The sequence below is a fragment of the Cloeon dipterum genome, chromosome X, assembly GCF_949628265.1.
Source record: "Cloeon dipterum chromosome X, ieCloDipt1.1, whole genome shotgun sequence".
Taxonomy (NCBI): Eukaryota; Metazoa; Arthropoda; class Insecta; order Ephemeroptera; family Baetidae; genus Cloeon; species Cloeon dipterum.
The window spans coordinates 26531116-26553783 of NC_088790.1; the positions used below are offsets into that span (position 1 = coordinate 26531116).

The window sequence follows — 22668 nt, forward strand, 5'->3', positions numbered from 1 at the left end:
AATTGTAATTCTGGATGTTTCGAAATAAAATATTCCTCAAATTTTATATCCGTTGAAATTTTTTAAAATTAAATCAAAGAAAAAAAGCTTTGCGTTTAAGGTTACAAAAATCATTTTTACGAATCCTGATTTGCAAATTCATGTCACAAATATTTGGTAAATCAACTGATTTAACTGCCAAAATGCGGACTTAAAATAAATAAATGCTGAATAATTTTCAGAGTTGCAAATTTGTGCAAAAAATTTCCATGTTCCACAATTTCCTGATAATATTCGATAATTTTAAAATGAAATATGAACTAGTTAAAATATATAGGACTGTAAATTGTGACCGACTATTTTCCCAATTTTTCTAGGCTTCTAAGATTCACGACGAGTGTCTCAAGGAGCCGAAATCAAAAGGCCTAAAGTTTTTTTCTTTTTGCAGAAGTCTGATTTATTTTTTGGGTTACCGAATTCAGAGGGTCGCGAAAGTACAATTCAATTCGTTTTTATTTCTCCAAACAAGTCAGATTATTTTACAAACATTTAAAGTCAAGAAAATCACGAAAGTACATAGTATTTGTAGATATAAGACCGAAATTTCTTGCATTATTTAGACCGTAAAACACAACGGATTGTTAGAGATTCCCTAGCTTCTCTCTATGATGCGTTATGCCATAAATTATATAGAACTATAGTGTTCTCGATCACTACAGAGAACTAGAGTCATACAATCTCATAGAAACATATATTTTGAGATTAGTGGAGATTCCACATCAAAACAACCGGCGCGTTTCCAAAGAGTTTAATAGAATTTATACATTTTTTGTTAATACAGTTAATTAATATTTGCTCTTTTAAGATTCAGCTTTTATAGAATTAACATAATTTTAAAACTTGTCACCCTCTGTGAGAATTATATTTTTAAATAATTTTATCGAGAAGTGAAATTATGTTTCAAAATATTAAAATGTCTTTTAAATACTCTTCAAAGAATTCCATTCAAGCCACAAATTAGGTGTGAGTTATATGCAACAAACAACCATCAACTAAGAAACCAACCGTCTAATTTGCTCTAATAACAAAAAAATAAAGCATAACTATCAAAATTATAAAATAGAAACAAAATATAATATTTTGAATAAGAGAAATCTACAGGAGTAATCTCGTTTCAACGCGGCATAAAGTTTTAAAATTAATGGGACGCCTGTTTCAACTCTCAGATATATATCGAAGAGATCCAGCCAAGGACATTTATTCACGTTAGTCACTGCCCCAATTTTTACGATTTCCCTGTCGATCGTTTTTTACTCCATAGTGTGTGTCAACCGAGCGCCATATGCAACCTTTCATTTGCATAATTTTATTTCTGCCCGTATCCATCTCTCGTCTGTTTTTTTCCTTCTCGGCGAATATTGTAATTTCTCTTGTCGGGTTTGAATTATGCATGATGCTTGTGAGCGAGCACTAGATGGATTGTTTGCAGGGCAATTGAGCAGAATGACCACAGGTGGGTGGGTGGGTGGTTTTGTTTGAAATGAGATCATCCTCAGCTCTCGGCTCCCATGTTTCTGTTTCCTCGAAATTATTGCCGCTCTCTCTGCTATATACCGGCTCTGAGAGCAGTGAGTGGAGCGAGCAATGAAGCCGCCGAGCGACCCCCGCACACTCGTAAATCATGGACGTTAAAGAGTCTAATTTGTGCAAAAGGAGTGTCTCTCATCTCATTGTGTGGCTTTTAATTCGGGCCATGAATAGGTTTGTACGAAAAGACCGGTTTAAAATTTAATAAAATCTTTTTTGTCTGCTATTTAAAAAAATAAATACATCAATTGACCGAGTTTATGTTTTCAAACAAGATAAATTGAAATAATATCTGGAGCAGCGGGGACCAGATTCGTGCGACGCGCAGATATGGCGTCCGGTGGAGTACGGTCACGTGAAAATGCGTGAAAAGAACCAAGTTTTGGTCAATATTGTGACATAATTTGCATAACTTGTACTAATTGTGTCTTTTGGATCGTAAAAACAAACTCTTGACACTCGTACGGCAATCCAAAGAGAGCTTTTTGCTTCCCACATTCAGCCGCCATCTTGGATCTGCGCAGTACGAACCAATTTTATCGCACATCTGGACCACGCTGATCTGGAGTTACTGATTAAAATCTTTTTCCCTTAAAAAATTAATAATTTCTATATCCGTTGATAGGAAATAAATTTATTCATGAAGTAGTCCAACGATGATGTCATTTTAAAAATAAATAAAAGATGTGATGTAGAGAGATTGATAATGAACTTTATTGCTCCAGAAAAAAATGGAAGTAATTTATTGCGTATTGTTTCAATAGCACAGGAAAACTAATGGATATGTGAATTATTTATGCACGAGACAAGATTCCAATACTTGATGCTACGATCTGCTTAATCGCTGTCTATAATGCTAAACACCACCATCATTATTAAATTTTATTTATCAAATCACAAAATTCGCCATACGCGTTTACAAATTTAACACAATTAAAGGCGATCCCTTGGTGTGACTAGGCGCTTTCAAATCGATTCCATCTCATAACTTAGATAAAATGTAAAACAAATACATTAAAACAGAAATCATAATAGAGTCAACACACTTAGCGTAAGTAACAGTGTAGAGAAGGGAAAATAATAATCAACTAGGAAACACATAATATTGCCGCCAAAATTTGTAACTCATCTTTGAACACTAAGTACACAGGTAATTTGGTTTCGGTTGCGAAGAGGGGAGTTGTGCTGGCTTTGTACCGCGTTCGCCTCTCTACTGATAAGCTGTGCTGTGCATGAAGGTGCCAGGATTCAGCAGCCCAATCCTCTGCTTCTGCTTCCGCTGCTCTGTCATCTGTTGGACACATTTGTCAGTATCTTCAAGCCGAACATGGATTTTTTTAAGATCGGGTTATCTCTTTTTACATGGGCCACAATTATTGGAAAAAGCCTAAATTAAAACGAGAAAAATTATGTTTTGAGCCCAATATTTCGTTTATATCGCACTCAAAACCAGCAACATCTTTGCATAATTTTTTAAAACCAACAGGTTTCAACAGCAACTTTTCAAATATTATATCTAAGAAGCCACTTGAGGAATTTCCCACTGTTGTATTGCATCAAAACCTTAATTTCTGTTCTTCTTTTTCTTAAAAATGCTTAACCAGAACATATTTAATATTATTTTTACCACGAAATAGTGAGGCTGGAGATGTTAAGCCTAAATAATAGTCAGAAAAATAAATTAACGCAGGTTTTCATTTGCTTAGCAAACAGTTTTTTACACCACTGGTCTCTACCACCCAATTTTAACCAAGAAAAAATTAAATATTTTTACCCTGTGACAATCTAAAATTTTCACTCATTTCTTTAAAATTGCTATTTTCTGCCTCAATTTCTCCAAAACTTTCTCTCTGACAATTTTTCAAGTTGAGGTCATGAGCAAATAATTAGAAAATTATTGAAAACTGAGGTGCAAAAACATGCTGGTATAAATTGTAAAAAAACCTTTTGACCACTGCACTATTTTTTTAAATTCTGGTTTTTGCAACCTTATTAAAGATCTTGGCAAAGAGGAAACACTGTCCAAATTTTGTAATTTCTTGAACAATGATTTTCTGAATAAATGATATTTTACTTATAGAAAAAAATCTCAAACGAACCATTTTTCCCGTTTAAGATCATGCGGTTTAGACGGTTAATGAAATTCACCTGATCTTTAAGTTCCGTTAGCTGCTGGGAAAGAGTGACGACGAGACTCTGGGTGAGCACAAGTTGCTCCTGCAGCGTGCGCAGTTCCATTTGCTCGCCCTCGCCTTCGTCCGCAGCCAAAGACATGGCCCGCATTCTCGGGAACCAGTCCAAATCCCGCGCCTGCAATTCGAGAGATGAGAAAAACCGCTTTATCCTCCAATTTCGAGGCTTACTTTGACCATGTAGTAGACGTAGCTCTCTGGACCCGTGAACTCAGTCGGGTCCTTCACCCTCACGAGTACCGTGAAGTACAAATAATGCCACATGTTGTGCTCGCACTTGATGTGCTCCTCAAAGCTGACAGTCTTGTTGTCGAACGCACTTCGATTCAGCCCTGAAATCCAGAGGGAATAAAAGCTTGAGTTTAAACAGGTTTGAGGCGAATCTCGCTCGTCTCTTACCACAGATGAAGCACGTGTTTTTGAGAACGAGTTCCTTCTGCTGCTTTTCGCTTCTCAGGTCGGCGAACGTGTCGATAATGACACCAAAAATCAGGTTCAGAACGATAATGATCACTATGAAGAAGAACAACAGATCGTACACCACTCGAGCCACAAAAAGCGCTTCCTGCAATAATAAAGTCATCAAGGTTGTGAATTTCAGACAATTATTTGGGCAAAAATAAGGTTTTATACAATTCTTAAGTTAAATTGGATGGCTTGCACTTTTAATAGGTCCAAAAATGTACAAAATAAACGGACTGAAACTGATTAAAATATTTTAAAAATTTTAAAATGTCTCCTGAAATTTATGTGAAGCACTAGAAGCTGAAAATGTACTCTTTTAACACAGATTTTAGCCAATCTAAACAGTTTTAGCAATTTTAGACGGCTTAAAAATAGGAATCCTCAGTTTTAAATTCACAGTCGTGGAAATTTAGTGTGTTATCTTACATTGCTGCTCGGTGCACGCAAAATATCACCGATCCCGCCTCCGTTTCTCAAACCCTGGTTCAGCGTGGTCACGATGCACATGACAAGGGAATCACAAGCCCTTTCTTTCAACTCGCCGGAATCTTCTATCACCGCCACTCCTTGATTAGCTGAGAAGTAAATTCATTAAAGCCTTTCCCTATTCAATTCTGGATTTCGTTACCTTTTCTGGTGTAATGATTTGCAATTTCCTCAGCAGAACAATTTTTGTCGGCCGAGCATGAATCCTCTTCGATGGCGGAGTCGGAAAAATCTTCAGCTAGAGAAAATATTAATTTAAAAAGTGAATATAAATATATTTTCCAGGACTCACGTTTGATTTCTCCATCGACAGTAACGAGGAAGTCGTCCTTGAAGAACATGTAGCCGATGATGGAGAACATGTAGACCAAAATGAGGGCGAGCACGGCGGTCAAGATGATGGACCTTCCGTTTCTGGTCACGGACCTGATCACGTTCAGCAAGGTTTCCTCGCGATATACTACGTCAAAGAGCTGCGAGAAATATAAGGTAGGAACGGGTTCAAAGTGTAATTGAGAGTTCTTACCAAAACAGAGTAGAAGAAGGGATGCATGAAGAGTGCCAACATGCAAAAGGTCAGGTAGATCAAGTGGTAGATCAGCTCAAAGTCGGTGGCGATTTGCCTGAAGCTTTTCGTGAACGTGCCCTGGTTGCCCATGATGCTGACTAAATGTATTCCTTTCAGAACGACCTGAAATGTTTTATCATTAGTTATAGGACAAAAAAGTCTCAGGGTTAAAAAAACGCATTTTAAAAAATTCACTGCAGTGGTAAAAAAAGCCTTTTTTTGTTCAATTCTTGCAGGAAATGTTTCCACCTCAGTTCTAATTATTTGGTCATTATCAAATTATTTCCAAGCGTTTCAACTCACAGTTGCGGTGCCGAGGAGCAGCAGAGTTGGTTCTGGCCCGATGGAGAGAATCATCCTGACAATCGTAAATGCTATCAGCGTTTTAACACTGGCTTGCCGAGGCACGGTGATCACAATTGCTGCCGACACCATCATCACGGCCCAGGTGAGGGCTGACCAGTGGGTGCTCACCTCTGCAAAACCTTGTAAATGGCGATTCTATATTATACGATTTGCAAATCATACGTGGCACGTTTTCGTTGAAGGGATAGAAGAAGGCAACGATCACATTGATAAAGACAGCACAGTTGAAGAGCATCGCACTCCACAGGGACATGTAACTGCTGACCCAGAACAAGAGCGGTTGACCTAGCGGAATTAAATCGTAAATAAATTTAATAAATAATATAATAGAAAAGCTAAAATACCTCGCAACTTTTTCTGCCACTTCATTTCATCAAACATGTCATCGGTTTTCTCAAAGAAGTCTGAAACTTTTGAACCCTGATCGTCCAGTTCGGCAGTGTTGAAGATCCGTGATTTGGTGTCCGTTGTCAGGTACTCACAAATCTCAGGTATGGGGAACACGATTTGTTCTAGTGTGCGGTCCGACCGAACGATCTGCAAATAAATTAGTCAGGAGAAATGCAATCATATCACCATTTTTCTTACTTCAATCTGTGCTGTGTGCGAGTTGTAGTAGCTGAGCGCCAGGTTGATTTTCGGATCGCTGTTTATCTCAGACGGCTTCAGCATCGAGGCCAGCTCCTTGTTGTGCTGCGCAAGCTGATGGCACAGGATGTAAATGTTGTGGCCAACCTTGAATTATTATTTTAAAATAAAGTAACAGATTGCACAGATTAAATTAAATGTTACTTCTCTTGGAGATACTCCAGCTTCGCTGTCGGACAGGTCGTCGTCCATGCTGGAAATCTCAACGCTCTCCTCTTGGTGGAATGCTCGGCAGGAGACGTCAACCTGAAGAATAAATTAAAAAAAAATGGCTGAATAAAAAAGGCAGTACCAATTGCTTGGGGTTCATGTTGTAGAGGATTCTCTCCGCATTTTCGCTGTCTCCTCTGCTCTCCATGATGGCGAGCAGTAATTTGGAAGCGTTGTTTTTCAACTCCAGCACCAACTCAATGTTCTTCTTTCCCAGTGGATTGATGTCGTTGAGAATTAGGGCCGTTATGATGTCCAGCCCGTTTGATTCGTGCGTAGCAATACAGTTTTGATTGTCATGACACGGACCCTAAAAAATAAAATAGAGAAAATAAGCAAAAGTAATGCGTATAAATCTCAATTTCCTACTAATCGAACGTTTTTAATTACACAAAAACATATTGGGACCTTTTAAAATAATATAGAGTTTTGAGCTTACCTGACAATACTCAGTGAGGGTCTCCAAAGTCTGATTAATGAGAGCGACGTTGCTCTCATTGATGTAAAGACCGAGCAGGCCAAGCCCTCCAGTGGTGGAGCCGCAAATGCAGTCGAGGAACATCAGGGATTCGGACACGAGGTTGTAATTGGTCTTGTTTGTCTGCGTGCGTAGCAAATTTTGCAAGTCCCGGTTGTGGTTTTCGCACAGCAGCTGAAGGAAGCGCAGGATGGGCTGCATGACAAGCACCTTTGCCGTGAGATTCGGCAGCTCCTCTTGCTCACGGTGTCGCTCCTGTTTTTCGGCGATCATGTCCTCAATCGCCGAGCCAGACAGAAGCAGAGCACCAGTCTCATCGGCTGCATGGATAAAAAATTACTTATTGAGTTAATTTTTATTACAGAAGTATATGAAGCATAAAAAAATTAATGGAATTAAAAACAATTTGTTATGAAATTTGCCATAATAAAAAAGGTTCTTATGCTACAGTAAAAACTCAAAATTTTTATAATTTTCTCTAAAATTTCTAGCGCTTGACCACGGTAGATTTCGATTCCTCTCCTCGAGATCTGCCCAACAGCGTATGGAACCATTTAGGGAAACTCTTTGTTGAGAAATAAAATAAGATTTCAAGTAGGGAGACGGTCCTCGCCATTAGAAAAGCATGCTAGCTTTGCAGTCACTTTTTCTCAAAAATTTGCAATGCTACTTAGGTCAATTTTGGATTGAATTGACTCCTAAAATGATGAGTCCATGAATTAGCAACTAGGATTTTCCAGAATAAATCCTCTTAAAAAAGAATTGCTGCAATTTTCAAGCTCTCCTCACATTTTAAATTTTTTTTAAATAATATCGCTTACCTTGCAGATCTATTGAAGCTCTAACCCTGGCCAGGGCGCTAGGCCCATCGAGTGCCACCTGGCTAAGCTCTTCTCTAATTTCATCCGTGAGTACTATCCCATTGGCTCGACCTAAGACATAAAAAAATTATTACCACGGCGGAATATAATCTTAAACAATTAGCTTACTCTTCTTCCTCGCGATTTTGTCCAGTTCTTTGCTCTCTTTCTCTTCATGCGCTTTGGCAGCAATGTCCGAAGTGTTTACAGTCACTGTCGATTTGATTTCCTGCTGGGCATCCCTCATTTTGTCATAAAACACCTGAGAATTAAAACGTGAGCACGGAATTCTGATTGAAAATCGCGGAGATACCTTGAAGAATGATTGACTGAGATCTCCAGCTCGCAATTTGGTGTACATGCTGCGTTGAATTATTGAGTTTCCTCCCTCCAGCATGGCGATGCCGAGCTCGACAGCCTCGACGAAGATTGAAGGAGAATGCACTGATTTAATGACAAGCTCCACGACCAGGTCTGACGCACCCTCTTTGTCCAGGTGACTCTGCACTTCATGCAGGGTCCTCCCAGCACGGCTCAGTATTTTCGCTACTTTTACAAATGAAGATACCAATCAAATATATTTATTAATAATTAGAATTTACCTCCTGGTCCGTGAGTGACGACAGGCATTGGTCCTCGGACGCTGATGTCGACCGTCTCTTTTTTCTGAATGAAATTTTTTCCAAAGTACCGCATCAGCAGGTGGTTCCTTAAGACGTCTCCCTGCAAATCCGGATTGGAATGAAAATTTGTTTCATGCCGATAGGAATGTAACAAGTGGCATGCAAGACAAAAGAATAGCTAACAAAAAGGAGGCATACACAAATCTCATGTTATTCAAAGCATGTAACTTAAAAATGCGGTGAAACTTTTCTAGACTAATTAAAAGAACGTGATGAGTAGTGGAAAATTTAGTCTCTACTTCTGCATACGTCCACATCTATTGGTTCTCCTACCCTTATTTTGTCTTCCAACTCTCGAACTGTGAGAATTTCTCCCTGAGGAACGCATTCAGGAAAAACCAACAACTTTTGTCAATAACTGGAGTAGCACTTTTTAGAGTAAGAAACAAAAATGTCATTCATGTAAAAGCAAAGCCTGCGATAAAAGCTTATTTATAATAGCACGGCAGATTCTTTGAAATGAAAATATAAAGCAGAAACAATTGTGGATTTTGACATCACTCTGATGAGAATATCGAGGAAAACACATGATGATCAAACATGGCATGTTATTTTGTAGAGTATAATATGGATGCATTTCCATGCGAGCAACGCCTTGTGATGTGTTGAAGCTATATAGATTATTAGAACGTTTAATTGACCTGATTTTAATCCTATTTGATTGCTATTTAGGCAAGAGATTGACTCTTTTAAAATCCTATTTTTAAAGTCAGTTTCAGCTTTTTTTCAATTAAACCTTGTCTTTTACCTTTTCTTTGTATTCATTATCGATGGCCATCATTTCTCTCAAAGTTCGCAACACCTTGACGCACAGCTTTTCTTCCTTTTCTTCCAGCAATTTTTCCGTGTGTTTGATGAGCCTAGATTTATTTAATAAGATTTAATTTTTGAATGCATTTTAAGTATATAATACCGTCTAATAAATCCACCGTTTTCGCATCGTTTGCGTGCCTCTGTGTTTGGCGGAAAGAGCAGCTCAGGTCTGTAGAGGATGTCGACCAAGAGCGACAACTCAGACTGAACGAGAGGTTCTAGTTTGTCTTCCAACAGAGACACGATGTCGTGAAGGCCTTCAATTATACTTCTGTCGAGGCGCATTAACTGCAAATCAGAGAATGATCAGAACCAATCTCAATATTGCGAATTTGTTTTTAGGCAAAAAGCGTTAATGTATTTTGATTAACAAGTATACTCAACAAAAGCTGAAAATCAATCCTTAAAGCGTTATAATTCTATAGGTGCGAAAGGGAAAAATCTGAAGAGAAACTTACAGTGTTAGTGCATGCATCAGGAGAAGAAATTAAGGCTTCGTCGGTTTCGTTAATGCTTTGCAATGAGTGGCACTCATTAGACTAGAAAAGAAGCACTTAAGAGAAGTTGCAAACATGCATCGGTCAGTGTTCAAAAGAAAGAATGAGAAAATATATATGAAAATAAAATGCAAACCCAAACTGAAAACTCCAGTGAGTAGGCAATCGCTTGAAAAGAAAGTACTTACTACCTGCGACTGGGATCTTTCGATTTTGCTTGGATTTTTAGACGCATTCTTCCACCGGGCCGTTTGCCTGGCAAAAGTTTTCGCCTTGCTGAACATGATGGCCACTTTTGTTTCAAGTTCGGTTGGAATTGCAATGCTGCGCGTCTTGGCTGTAAAAATGTTTATTCAGATTTAAATTGATCTAAATAATATTGGATGTACAATCAGTAAAATTAAAAACAAAATAGTCAAAAGACTAAAGGAAAATCCCTTTCTTTATTTCCTTAAATTAAATTTTCGCTTTTCATAACCAAATTAAATTATTTAAAATATTAGGAAAAGAATTGAGATGCAAGCATATTTCAGAATAAATCTTAAAACACAAAATGAGACGCGATTCCGTCAGGGTTGCATTTCCGTACCACCCAGTTTTTTCACCACTGGTTTTTACCACTCAATTTTTACCAATTTCTTGAGCAAGAAATGCAACAAATTAATTTATTCCATATATTTCCCCTGAGGTCATGCGCTAATAATTATTTAATTATTAAAAACTGAAGTGCAAACGTTGCCTGCAAGAAACTGGTTAAAATTGAAAAAAAAACCGCTTTTTACCACTGCACTGAATTTTTTTGCAACCCTGGATTTCGCAAAGAAAATTCAAGTTTAATTTTTTCGTCAACTCACCAACTTCAGAGAGGGTCCTGATGCAATTCTCAACGTTGAACCTTTGAGCAGACGACAGCCAGGTACACTGGGACACCTTTATTGCAGAGTGCAGCAGCTGGACGAAGATGGGCTGTCTTGTCTGCAGCGGATTATTATTTTTTGTAAAATTAGCCGCTTTTGCAGTTTTATCAAAATGACGTCGAAGGGTTCAGCACACACAAAAAAAATTGAAAAATTCGAGGGCGTTTGGGTGAGGAAACTTGAGGGCAGTTACGAGTTAAGACAGGATAGTTAGATCATGCACACCACCAGCCGGCAATCCACACAAGCCCATTTAGCAAGAAACAAATAATTTCCAACCAATCTCCCAGAAAAAGATTTCGTTTCCGAAATGTGATGTGCTTTCTGTGAGATGTGGTCGAGTGTTAAGTTTGTTCTGATTATGAGATATACTCACTTTACTGTGCGCTTTGAATGCGTGCTGACTCCAAAACATTGCGGCCTCGCGCAGTTGTTTCTAAACCCCAATGAAAAATCAACAACACATGCAACAGGAGACATGAAAGAGCCATGATCAAAAAAACGTTTTTAGCATGCCGAACGCGCGTAGGCAGCATGCCTTTTGTTGCATAAAAAGGCTCTGCTGTCTGTGCACAAGCATAATAGAGTTTTTTAAGGTTTGAAGGACAGGACCAGTCAAAAACATATCAGCTTGCAAAAATCATGGAAAAACTGGATTAAATTTTGGCGAGACTATAAAAATGAAAGCTGGGGCAGTTTCTGCATCAAAAACTAATTTATGATTTTTTATTAACCTCTTTTTTAGCACTTCTTGTTGGTGTTCGGGATGCATTTATTGCTAAACGATCCGATTTATTACACCACTGGTTTTTAATGGTGTTTACCACTCAATTTTAACCAATTTCTTGATCAAGAAATTAATTTATTCCATTTTTCCCCTTTGAAAATCTAAAATTTGCGGTCGGAGTGGTCAAAATTTCTTCTACTGTGTAGATTTTTGTCTTTTGTATTGCCATTTGCTGCCTCAATTTCTCCAAAAATATTCTGAAAACAAATAATTTCTTCCCTATGTTAATCCAGTTTTTCATGATGATGATTTTCAACGGTCATGACCTTCAAGTTTATTCTAATTTATGCGAGTTTAGTTTCAACGATCTACTTTGGCGACAAATGATAATAATTATTGCGATTTATCAAATATCAGAGTAGCAGACTAATCTACATGTCATGAGTTAATTTATGTAAGTTAGTTCTGTGTATCTACTAAAATACCTTTTGTTTTATCGACAAGGTATATTCTACTAGTTTTGAAATTAGCTGTATTGGAATGTAATCCACATGACAAACGCCCTGGACAAATCACAGAGATGATGTGATGGCACGAGAAAACAGTCAAGACACAAGACATTTTTAGCATTTAAAATTTTCTCTTTGCATGAAATTTCCAATTCTCAAGAAAAAAAAATGCCATGCTGCCTGCAAACTAAAATTAAACTAGACGTAGCAAATGCACACCTGGACTGTAGTGCTCTGATCTGAGAAAGGACTATTGAAGAAGGTACTAATGATGTTCATCACGCTGTTGACCACGTAATTTTTAAGCGCAGACATGTCCTGCGCCGACTCGTCCAGTTCGGACACCTGGCACATGTCCACCAGGAAACTGCGTTCGAACAGACTCCACATGTGGTTTGACGTGTAAATCTCCTTCATTTCAACTTCCGTGTCAATGTAGCAATGGTTCAAAAAGTTGATGTACGATTCCTTCACCTGGAGAAAATTTGTTAGCGAAATTACAAGAAATTCGTTATCCATTTACTTCTGGAATGCAATCCTGGTGGCAGACAATGGTTACAATGTCGTCCAAAGGCAGCAGACTGTGGCACTTGATTTCAGTGTAGACGTTTTTACCCATGGTGCAGCAGGCCAAAAGCTTTACCAGCTCAACGTGGTACCTGTATAATTTAAACGTTTAGAAGAGGGCTTTTCTCAGAAGAAAAAAATTACTTTAATGCACTGCTTTCATCCATTCTGTGACTCTCTGAACGCATCATGTCTATGAACTGGTTGAAAGATGATTTGTCATTGTAGAAAACAAGAACTTCCTCTCCAGCATTCACGAGCTAAGGAAATTTGATTAGTGATAGGAAATTTAATAGATGTGTTGTTCAGGAATTTGACAAGGCAATTTTGCCGGCATTAATTGGTTTTTTTTTAAATTGGTTTGAATTTATGGTCAAAAGAGGATGTTTTTACATTGTTAAGATTTTATTTTTGGTGTTAAATTCATAATTTGAAAACTCGAAATTATTTTATAAAAGCTGGCATTATTTATGAATTGATATAATTAATATACCTCTTGCATGACCATATCCTGACATTTCCTGATGAACTGGTTTTCCGCTTTCACGATAGTTTGCAAAAACTTGAGATACTGCACGTGTTTGCCGTGCGTCTCAATGCAGTGCACAAAATGCTGGATGACCTTTTCATTGACTTCATTGCAAAGAGCCGAGTTGTCCTGGAAGATGCTGCACACGGTTTGCGCCTCTAAAATCTGAAAGCGGATTTTAACGCTCGCTGATTAAATTATTTTTTAAACTACCCCAGGATTGAGGAAAAGATCGAGTTGCTTGTGCAGCAAGGTCTGATTTTGTTGGTTGCCCAGGCAGAAGTTTTGAAGGAACTCGTGGGCGAGGCGCATGAGTTCATTCATTCGCACGTCTTCTTTCTTGTCGTAGGGGATTTGTAGCAGGTCAAGGACAACGTGGTGCACGCCGACATTTCTCAGCAAACGCTGCTCGTGCTTCCTTGGCTTCACATTGTCATCTGACACTTGTGTGCATAGCTTGTTCATCCTTCTTAAGATCTGCGAGGAGAAAGTCACGTATAGAGAAAACTAATAGGGTCTTCACAGAGTAAAAATACCTGCTGCATTTTCTTATACTCGTCGGTCTGGTCTTGGTGAAGCAAAGGCCCAATGTCTAGGTCAATTGCTGAGCTTTGTTTATCGTAAGCTGTCAGCATGGTCGGCGTTTTCTTCGATTCTTTCATCTCGTCCCGAGTCTCATCACCGTCATCATCCTTGGCGCCTTTTTTCTTTCCGTGTTCATCAGCACTTCTTGCTTTATAAACCTTTGAAATGGACACTTTCAGAAGGGATCACGTGACGAGGGGGACCATTTCACTCACCCAGAGCTCAGACTTTTCAACAGACTGCCGGAGAACGTCCAGATCGGCTTTGATTTGCTTATACGACTCGACGTCACTGTCTGACACGAGCAATTGGACCTGTTTGAACGCCTGGAGGACTTCCTGCCGCTGGCTGAAGTGTCTGAAGAGAAGGTGAAGCGCGCCACTGACCAGCGGCGGGTAATCGTGCATCGTCAAATGCAAGAGCACTCGCAGGAAAGTTCGGCCACCTTGCCCATCCAGGTCCAGGGCCGCGCATTCCTCACTGATAATCAAAAATAGAAAGTAAATCCTGATATTGGCAAAAATGGAAAATACCTTGAGCCGAAAATCCCCTCAGCCTGCGTGCCGATCATGTCCAAATCAATGCCTTTCTGACCAGTCGATTTATTTTCATTCTCGTCGAATTCTCTTCTGAAAATTGACAGCAAGCAGCTGATCCTGTAGTCAAGCCTCACATCCAGAATGAACTGCGAACAGAGCAGAAAACACAAATTTAACAATTAAGTAGTGCATGCTTAAACGCCAGTGTTTAAAATGAAAAATATTTTTTAAGGATGTAATGCAGAAAATTAAAAAGAAATAAATAGATGAGTCCCATCAACATTTGCAAACAGTTACAAAAGAAAAATCACGAACAGTTACAAAGGGGAAAAATTTAATTTTCAAACTTAAAATTGTCATTGGAGTCAAACCACCAAAAATAAATATACAATAAAAACCACTTAAATCCCTTTTGATTCCTGAAAAACGTGGAAAATGGTATCAGTTAACTAGAGGTGAAAATAAGATTTTTTAATTTCAGGAGAAATTTCAATTTTAATAAAGAGTGATTATAAAACCAATTGACTCATCCTGATGTATATTTTATGATCTTTAAGTCACATTTTTTCCTGTGTTTAATCATGTCTCTTTTTATTTTTTTGTGGTTCGGCAACAGGAGAGAAGATACAATCATGCAAAATATTTTCTAACCTTGTAAATTGAATCTTTATTGCACAAAACAGTCGCAAAAATGGGCGAAAACCACCTAATCTCATACGTTTTCGTCAAAAAATCCCCAACCCGATATACTCATGTGTTTCATTAAGTTTAAAATTAAAGTTGGTTAAAATTGTCCTTGCATTAAATTAAACCATCATTTCCGAAACCTTTTTTTACGCTTTTAGGAAGCTAAATCAGTCACATCTTCCCAGTGAGTAACTCAATATCCCGTTACATCTGTCAGAATAATATTATCTCTCTGAACCATGCCTCCAAACATAAACATAAATTCTTTCACGACGCTGCACTAAAATTTCATCGACATTGTGTTTGTGATGCGTCTAGACAAGACGAAAAAAATAGCGCACTGCAATGCATCAATAAACACGTCCTTGAAAATTCTCTGCCGTGATTTGAGTATATTAAAAATAAAAAAATTGAGTTTTTGATGCGGCTTGTCTCACCTGTAGAATTTCAATGATTTTGAGCTTGGTGTCCATGATGAGCGGGTACTCCTTCTTCAGCTGCGACGGCGTCTTCTGGACAGCTGCGGGTATAACAGATCTACCAAGTCCGGCCGCCCCAAGAGTCAAGCTCGTCATGACGGCCCCCATGTCCCCGATAGAACGCAAAACACCCCCTTCGGCTGCAGCGACAGCGAACAAAAAGAGACAGAAAACCAAAACAAAATGTCAAAGGCGCATGCAATTGAGGCAAAATAAACTAAATCAAGAAGTGTTTGTGTGCGAGTGAGAGAAATGAAGGCGAAATCATCGATAAGTCAAATCAATGTGTGTGTTTTTGTCAAATATTAGTCAAAACTGGAAACACAAATTATCGCCCAATTAATAAAACTGAAAAAAGGCAGAGTAGGAAAACACTGAAAGCGACCCCGGTCCATACCTTCAGATTCCTCTTCTGTTTGCTCAGCTTTTTGGAACAAACATGCAAAATACTGCATCACTCCAAATTCCCAAGTTAAATTTGTATTATGAATAAAAATCCAAGCGCTTTCAGAAAACGCAAGCTGAAGCTTGTGTACAGAATTTCAAGGGTCTGCATTGTAAGTGTCTCGTGTCCAGCAGACAGGAGATCGTGTGTGTCTTAAAGTTATCTGCAAACTAACTTACAATCAATCTCGCCAATGGGGATTTTGCCATTGACGAACTCGTTTTCTGAGACACAGTCCAAAATGCTCAGCAGCGTCTTCGTTAACCTGAGCAAATCGCTGAAACTGTAGAAGCCAAAGTAGATCAGATCTCTTGCCAATTTGACAACCTGTAAAAACCATTAAATTATTCCTCCGCAGGCGGACTATTTTAATTAAGATTTTAACCTCGAAAGTGAGCTTGTTTTGGTCTTGGTCAGCAAAGCTCCACATTTTCGCAACAACGTTGCACAAATAGTCCTCGACAAACATGATCGTGGAGCTGAATCTTGCCCTGACAGCTTCTTTGTGTTGGTCAGGCGTTTTGTTACTATCATAGCTGTAAAAGATTTAAATTAGTCCAAAATTCCTATATTAGATAAGAAAAAAAAACCAAAACAATCAAAACTAAACAAAGGTTATTAAGAAAAGACAAAACGTGCGTTAAAAATTTCAAAGGGTATCACTCAAATTCACCAATAAGGATTTACTTGATTTTACAACTGAAAGGTGCGCCAATTGAAGACAGATTTCCCTAAACCAGCGATAGAAATGTAACAGAAGGAAATTAAAAATGGTACATAAAAAGCAGATAAAATCAGGCCTTACTCGATGATCGACATTTTCGAGGGGATTTCCGACCACAGGCGCGCGTACTTGACAGGCGTGACTTGCTCTTGCGGATCTCTGTCCACGTGAAGATGCAGCATCAGGCGGCAAAAGGACGCTCGCAGTTCATAAGCAACTTTTTCGTCCGCCATGCATCTGTGCGATCATTTTATTATGGTTTTGCGACATTGGGAAAATTCTCAAAACATACTTCAAAATCAGATCAATGTCGAGGTGGGGCGAGAGGTTATTCAGCGCCAGATACTGTCGGTTCAGACACATGTTTGAAAATAGGTCCAGCTGGTGCCTGTAGTAGTCCAAGACTGCTCCGCAATCCAAGGTTTTGATACTGGACTTATCCTTTTTTGAAATCTCGGTCAAATGCATTGTGTACTAAAAAACAAAGCTAAATTAACAGATGAAAATTTTTAATTTTAAATCCACCTTTCCGCTGCTCCACGAGAGAAAAACCTCATTCTCTTCCTTAGTTTGGATTGTGCCGTCAGACAGCTTGATTTCTTCCTCGACAGGCTCCATTCTGCAAATATCAGCGATAAACAAAAGGAAATTTATTTAGCATTTCGTTTACTTTGTCTCGATGAGAATGTCAGAATTTTTGGCACTTAAAACGCTTTTGCAAATGAGTTCCTGGGTGACGGCAATCGCTTTCTTATTGGAGATGCACAAGTCGGAAAGATAATCGAGAAATCGCGACTGCCAATTAGTCATGTTCTTCCTGACGAGACCGACGAAGGTCTCGATTTCGGCCGCTGTGATGTGCTTTTCCAAAAGCTTCCGGTTGTTGTGCAACAAAGCGGTGATCGTGTCCTCGGCCAAAATGTCGTATCCAATTTGTTTTTGCATGAAGCCAAAGTGCTTGGCGATGTACTCCTGGTTCTTTCGGTAATCCTGCTGGCTGAGCCGCAGAATGCGGTAGCACAGCCTGAATATGTTTTTGTATGCAGCATGTCGAGGGTCATTGAGCTCCTCGATCTTTAAAAAGGGTCCCTCGCCGTCTGTGCTCTCGAGAAACGGCGCTTGCAGGATTTTAAAGAGCTGCTTCAAGATATACTGCTCTCTCAGCAGTTTCTGGCGGTCTCGATTTGGATTTGTCACGACCAAATCCAGCGCCTCGGCTTTATTCTGTTCGTTTTCCTGATTGGCAATGAAGTACACCACGTCTTGCAGCAAGCTCGTCACGGCCCTAAATAGCGTGAAAAAGTTTAGTCGCGCATAAATGACATTAGCAAAGCTTCACCTTCTCTCGTTGTGCGAAATGTTGCCTTTCTCTAACCTGGACGAAATAGTTGCGAGCACTTTGCAGGCATCGTTTGCAAAGTCCAAGTCACGCACTTCCATTGGCGGCACAGAAATCAGCGCAAACGCTTCCTTGTCTTCTTTAATTTGCGCACAGCCGATCTACGCGGCACATCGTTTAATTCATTTTTACAAAGTTAAATTAAATCATTTTAAACCTTGGACATGACTGGTTTCTCCTCCTCCTTGTCGATCGGAATGGACGTGCTGTGCACCCACGAGTCGGTGCACAAGTGGTGCAGACGAACATAAGAAGACTGCGGAACCAGAGAGTCATTTCTTGTCAGGGTTGTGTGGTCCAGCTCAAACAGGGAAGCGATTTCGTTTGAATTTGGCACTGCGACCAGATGGTACACCTGGGCCTCTGAAATGTTAACTAGATGAGCGAGGATTCGTGGGAAAGTTGATATTTTAAAAATAATGAAGTTAATAATGGAGCAGTTGAGCAGCTTATGAACCATGGATATGATATGTACAATTTTGGGTGGGGTAAAAATACTATAATATGTACTTATATTTATTATTTAACCAGGATTCGCAAAAAAATCGACTTGCAATTAATTTTGTTTTGCAGAGTTTCCCAATAGTTTGTTGGATTAAAAGATAAATTTTAAAAGATCAAGTTTTGGGGTTTTGAGAAATGAATTAAATAAATCATGTCTATAATTTATAGCAAATAATAACGCTGAAAAACCAAAATATGTGATTTTCCCGGCAGAGAAAAATCAATGGAGCATGTTTGTGTATTGCAAAATTGGCGAATCCTGTCTAGTCATAAATGATTTTGCGCAAGCTAAGTATGGATGACTTAAAAGTGCGGGGTAATTATACATTGGCTCATTAGAACGCGTTATTTTTACCTGCTGCAACTCCCAGTTCTGAACAAGAGGAGAAAGTAATCATGAAAATTAAAGAACAACACATGTTCCAAGATAAAAGCGAGTGCATTGACATACCGCCTTTCAATTTGCTCCTCATCTGATCGAGCACGTCATCATCGTCCACTTCAGCAGCCAAATAGCGTCCAGTGGCGAGGTGTTTGAACCGGAACAAAGAGTTCCAGTGACCGGCACCTCCTCTGCACGGGTCGTGTTGCACCACCTTTCAAACAGGTTTGTAACCAAATTCATTACGAGGAAATAAGAGCAGCACCTCGACCTCCCAGAGAGCTTTGCTGCTCGTGGCTGCGGTTGCTGATGTGCGGCCTGTGGTCCTCAGGAAGACGTGCTGCGCCTTTTTGTACTCGTCGACGGTCAGGAATTTCTCTTGCTCCGCGTGGAAGAGACGAACCACGTCGCCGCCTTTCAAAATCTCCTCCAAATTCTCCCGATGCTCCATGAAAAGCGTCACTTTCCAAGAAGTGCTCGAGTTGACGACGTTTACCTGAGCACCGAATGTTATATTATACTCGTTTTACAAAAGCAGAATTCGGTCTTACTTCTTTGCAGCCGAGGTTGTCAGGCAGCTCGTAATTCGCGGCGACGTGCAGCACCTGCTGGCCCGCGTTGACCGGATTGAGAATTACTTTGTCGCCGACCACGACGTTGTCGCCGGTGGTCCTCAGTTTGTAGAAGGGCATGATGTAGAGCCAAGAGCCCTCGTTTCCGTTTGCGTCCAGGTACACCCTCATCGCGTTCCGCTCCAGCAAGGCAGGCAGACGCTTGTTCACCGTCAGATATTTGTTGGATTTCAAGTGCAGCAACTGCAGACCAAATATATCATCTTATTTTATTTCAATTTGAACCAGTTTCTTGCAGGCAATGTTTGCACCTCAGTTTTCAACAATTTTCTAATTATTAGCTCGACTTGAAAAATTGTTTGGAGAAATTGAGGCAGTACATGATAAAATTACAAGGTAGAGGAAATTTTGACCACTCCCGACCACAAATTTTAGATTTTCACAGGAAACAATGGAATAAATTCATTTCTTGCATTTATTGCGCAAGAAATAAGCGAAAAAGCCCTGCTTGTAATTTATCTTACTTGAATAACACTCCCGTACTGGACGACCGTGCCGAGGATCTTTTTATTTTCAGATTCATTCTGCTTTTTCTCGATGTCCGCTGCGTGCTAAAGGTCAAATGATCAAATCATTATTCTTTTGTTACACCTTTTGGGTCACTCACGTGCAAACGCTTGAGCAACACTGCGTCTGTAGATGAGGAGCTGGCACTCTGCTTTGCGGCTTTCCAGAACTGCTTCTGGGCAGAGTACCGATTCATGGGGCATATCTTGAAAAGGCAGTCTGAAATTCGTTTACCATTATTAAAACTCGGCACGCAAGATATTTGATCTCACGCCGAAAGGGCACACCACGCCAATTGCGCCTTGTGACACAGATGATATATTTGATTGATTTGCAAGGCATCAATCGAGGACGGCAAATTAATCCTCGTATGCCTCGTGAAATTATCGGAGAGCGCGCTTAATTGATTTCAATCGCCTCAATAAATTCACTGCACTACTATATTTCTCTCGGTTGCACTCACCTCGGAATTTTTTCGGCGGGGTGGTAAGGTCTCCGGCGTTTGGACTAACAACACATCGGTCGTCAACCAGGCTGCAGAAATAAATTTTATTGCATGATCAGCAGTTCACTTACAAAACAAAATAAATAGCGAGACAAGTTGGCATGTAGATTAACCCCCTTTAAAGTAGGGGGATATTTTTGCGAATCGCAATGGTTAGAAAATGACTAGAACGAACATTAAAATTAGCTACGTGAAGGCGAGTGTTTTTTTTTTAATTTTAATATTCAAAAGGTAGAGATTGATATTTTTATCCTTTGGTCCAAATTAAAGTTTCTTACCCTAGGGTGCTGAGGAAGCCGGAGACACTGCCCTCGGCGTAGAGGGAAACAATGTCTCCAACGTGGAGGAAGCTGGCCGAGTTTGAGTCTCCCATCCTGAGACCCGACTCCATTGTCTTTGCTTGATTACTGCTCAGACAGCTTGGCCGAATTCACGTCATTCCTCCGGGTATCTACAAGTTAATAAGGAAAATAAAAAAAGCAGCGCCGGTCGAGCTTTGCATAAAAAAATCAATCTTCGTGAATATTCAGTCGAGTATATAGGCGCACGGCTGCATATCTTTATACGATCTTTTTGTCATCTTGCAGGAATATCGACTCGTTTAAAGGGAGCCACTGACTGCTGCTGCTTAAAGATGATGAGTTATCTCTCAAGAGGAACAATAATAAAATTCTCATTTCAAAGTGGGCGAGGGTCAACGTACTTTTCAATTAAGAGTAAATTGCTGTTATCAGAGCAGTAAGACTCGTCTCGATCGAGAAACTGCTTTTTGTCGATTTCGGTGCCACAGTTTAAAAGCCAGTCTAGCGACGGCTTGCCAGTTACACAAACATTTTGTACGCTTATGAATTATGCATGGAAAGTTGAAAGAGAGGGAACAGGTAAGTCTGTCTCGGTCTGCATTTTGAGTCAATTATCAGCTGAGGCATCGACTGCGCTGATCGCATTTTGAGCAATGGTTCTTTTGCGTCCAAGCCCAAGCTGCTTACTCCTGCATAATTATGGGATAAGGTGCATTGCGCAAAAGAACATAAGTGTGTCTGCCTCCCGCGTAATTTCTTCTCTTTTTTCAGGCGCGTGACAACGTTTTCGGGCGGATGTCATTTATCTCTAAGCCTTTTTGCTGCTTAATCTAGCAGCCCCCGCTTTACTAATTCATTAACCATCAATCTCAAAATGTTTCTAAACGTTTTTTTTTTAAAAGAATATGTTTCAGAATAAAAAATTGATCAAACTCATTATGAGACATCTATAGCGCCGTTCTCTAATTTATATGAGTCTATTATCGGACTCAACAGGAGAAAATTAAATTAAGCGAGTCCTTTGAGAGCTGATTGAGGCTTATCACAAAAGCACCAAAGGCCTTGATATATATAGAAACATTATATTTATTCCATATATGGAGAGCAAAACAACAAAACATTTGAGCGACCCGTGCGATAACTACGAGCGAAATAAATGTTCCGCATCGAGAGCCATTAAAGCTGTTTTGTTTTTTAATTATGCGTGTTAAAGTAAATTTAAATCAACTAGCTGTACAATGCACGTCTTGCGGTCTAGCGAGCGTGTGGTTATATTTTCTCCCCCCAAGCCTCAACAGGTTTTTATTATTTCGTGCCTTTTTGCGTCTAATAATAATCGCGCGAAGAGAGCGCGTCAGCAAAATAAACAAGCGAGATTTGCATATTTGGACCCTGCGTCGGCTAATTTCAACAGCAAGTTCTGAGAACATTTTAGTCGAGATATCAAAAAAGCTGGCTGCTGTTTCCTGCTTAGTGAATATTCTGATCGCCCGCAATTCTACGACGATAAATTCTGCATTATTGCCAATGTCGAGGATGAATAATTGAGAAATCTGTAAGATACGGTAGTAACAGGAGCCGACAACGAAACTCGCTTGATTTCGACCCTTCGGCGGTGCGTGCAGGCACGAAAGTCGGCGATAAATGGTGTCAGGGTCGGAAGGATCGGTGGTTCGGTGCTCACTTTTGACGGCGGGACGCTGTTGCCGGCCGCTGACCACCGGGCTGCGGGACGTTTGGCGGCCGAGTGGGTCCGTGGGCCGCGGAGGAGGCTCGCCAAAATCAGCAGAGACTCAAATTAAACACGGAAATGTGCTCTGCGAACGGAGCAAAAACCATATGGGCCGATACCGAGTTCACGGCACAGACGACTGGAAGATTGTGGCCCCGCCCCCTC

The 22668-nt window shown here is 39.8% G+C and overlaps 1 protein-coding gene across 1 annotated transcript; it reads right to left on the bottom strand.

Moving 5' to 3' along the window:
* Positions 1 to 2258: 2258 nt before the first annotated feature.
* Positions 2259 to 22652, bottom strand: Itpr (Inositol 1,4,5,-trisphosphate receptor). The gene is given in 49 exon segments (XM_065496147.1): positions 2259 to 2857; positions 3715 to 3876; positions 3930 to 4090; positions 4158 to 4323; positions 4650 to 4798; positions 4852 to 4947; positions 5002 to 5182; positions 5236 to 5400; positions 5581 to 5753; positions 5806 to 5928; positions 5988 to 6180; positions 6232 to 6378; positions 6436 to 6537; positions 6584 to 6811; positions 6941 to 7299; positions 7801 to 8101; positions 8153 to 8385; positions 8442 to 8562; positions 8796 to 8837; positions 9271 to 9382; positions 9436 to 9623; positions 10021 to 10169; positions 10687 to 10807; positions 12205 to 12459; positions 12509 to 12644; positions 12697 to 12812; positions 13046 to 13246; positions 13295 to 13558; positions 13618 to 13824; positions 13882 to 14146; positions 14200 to 14351; positions 15330 to 15511; positions 15769 to 15795; positions 15996 to 16143; positions 16202 to 16352; positions 16622 to 16777; positions 16833 to 17014; positions 17066 to 17825; positions 17880 to 18040; positions 18097 to 18302; positions 18799 to 18816; positions 18895 to 19039; positions 19091 to 19321; positions 19377 to 19640; positions 19922 to 20008; positions 20065 to 20183; positions 20428 to 20498; positions 20748 to 20920; positions 22456 to 22652. Coding segments are annotated over 48 exon segments (8370 nt in total). The 5' UTR covers positions 20861 to 20920; positions 22456 to 22652; the 3' UTR covers positions 2259 to 2776.
* Between the last annotated feature and the right edge of the window lie 16 nt (positions 22653 to 22668).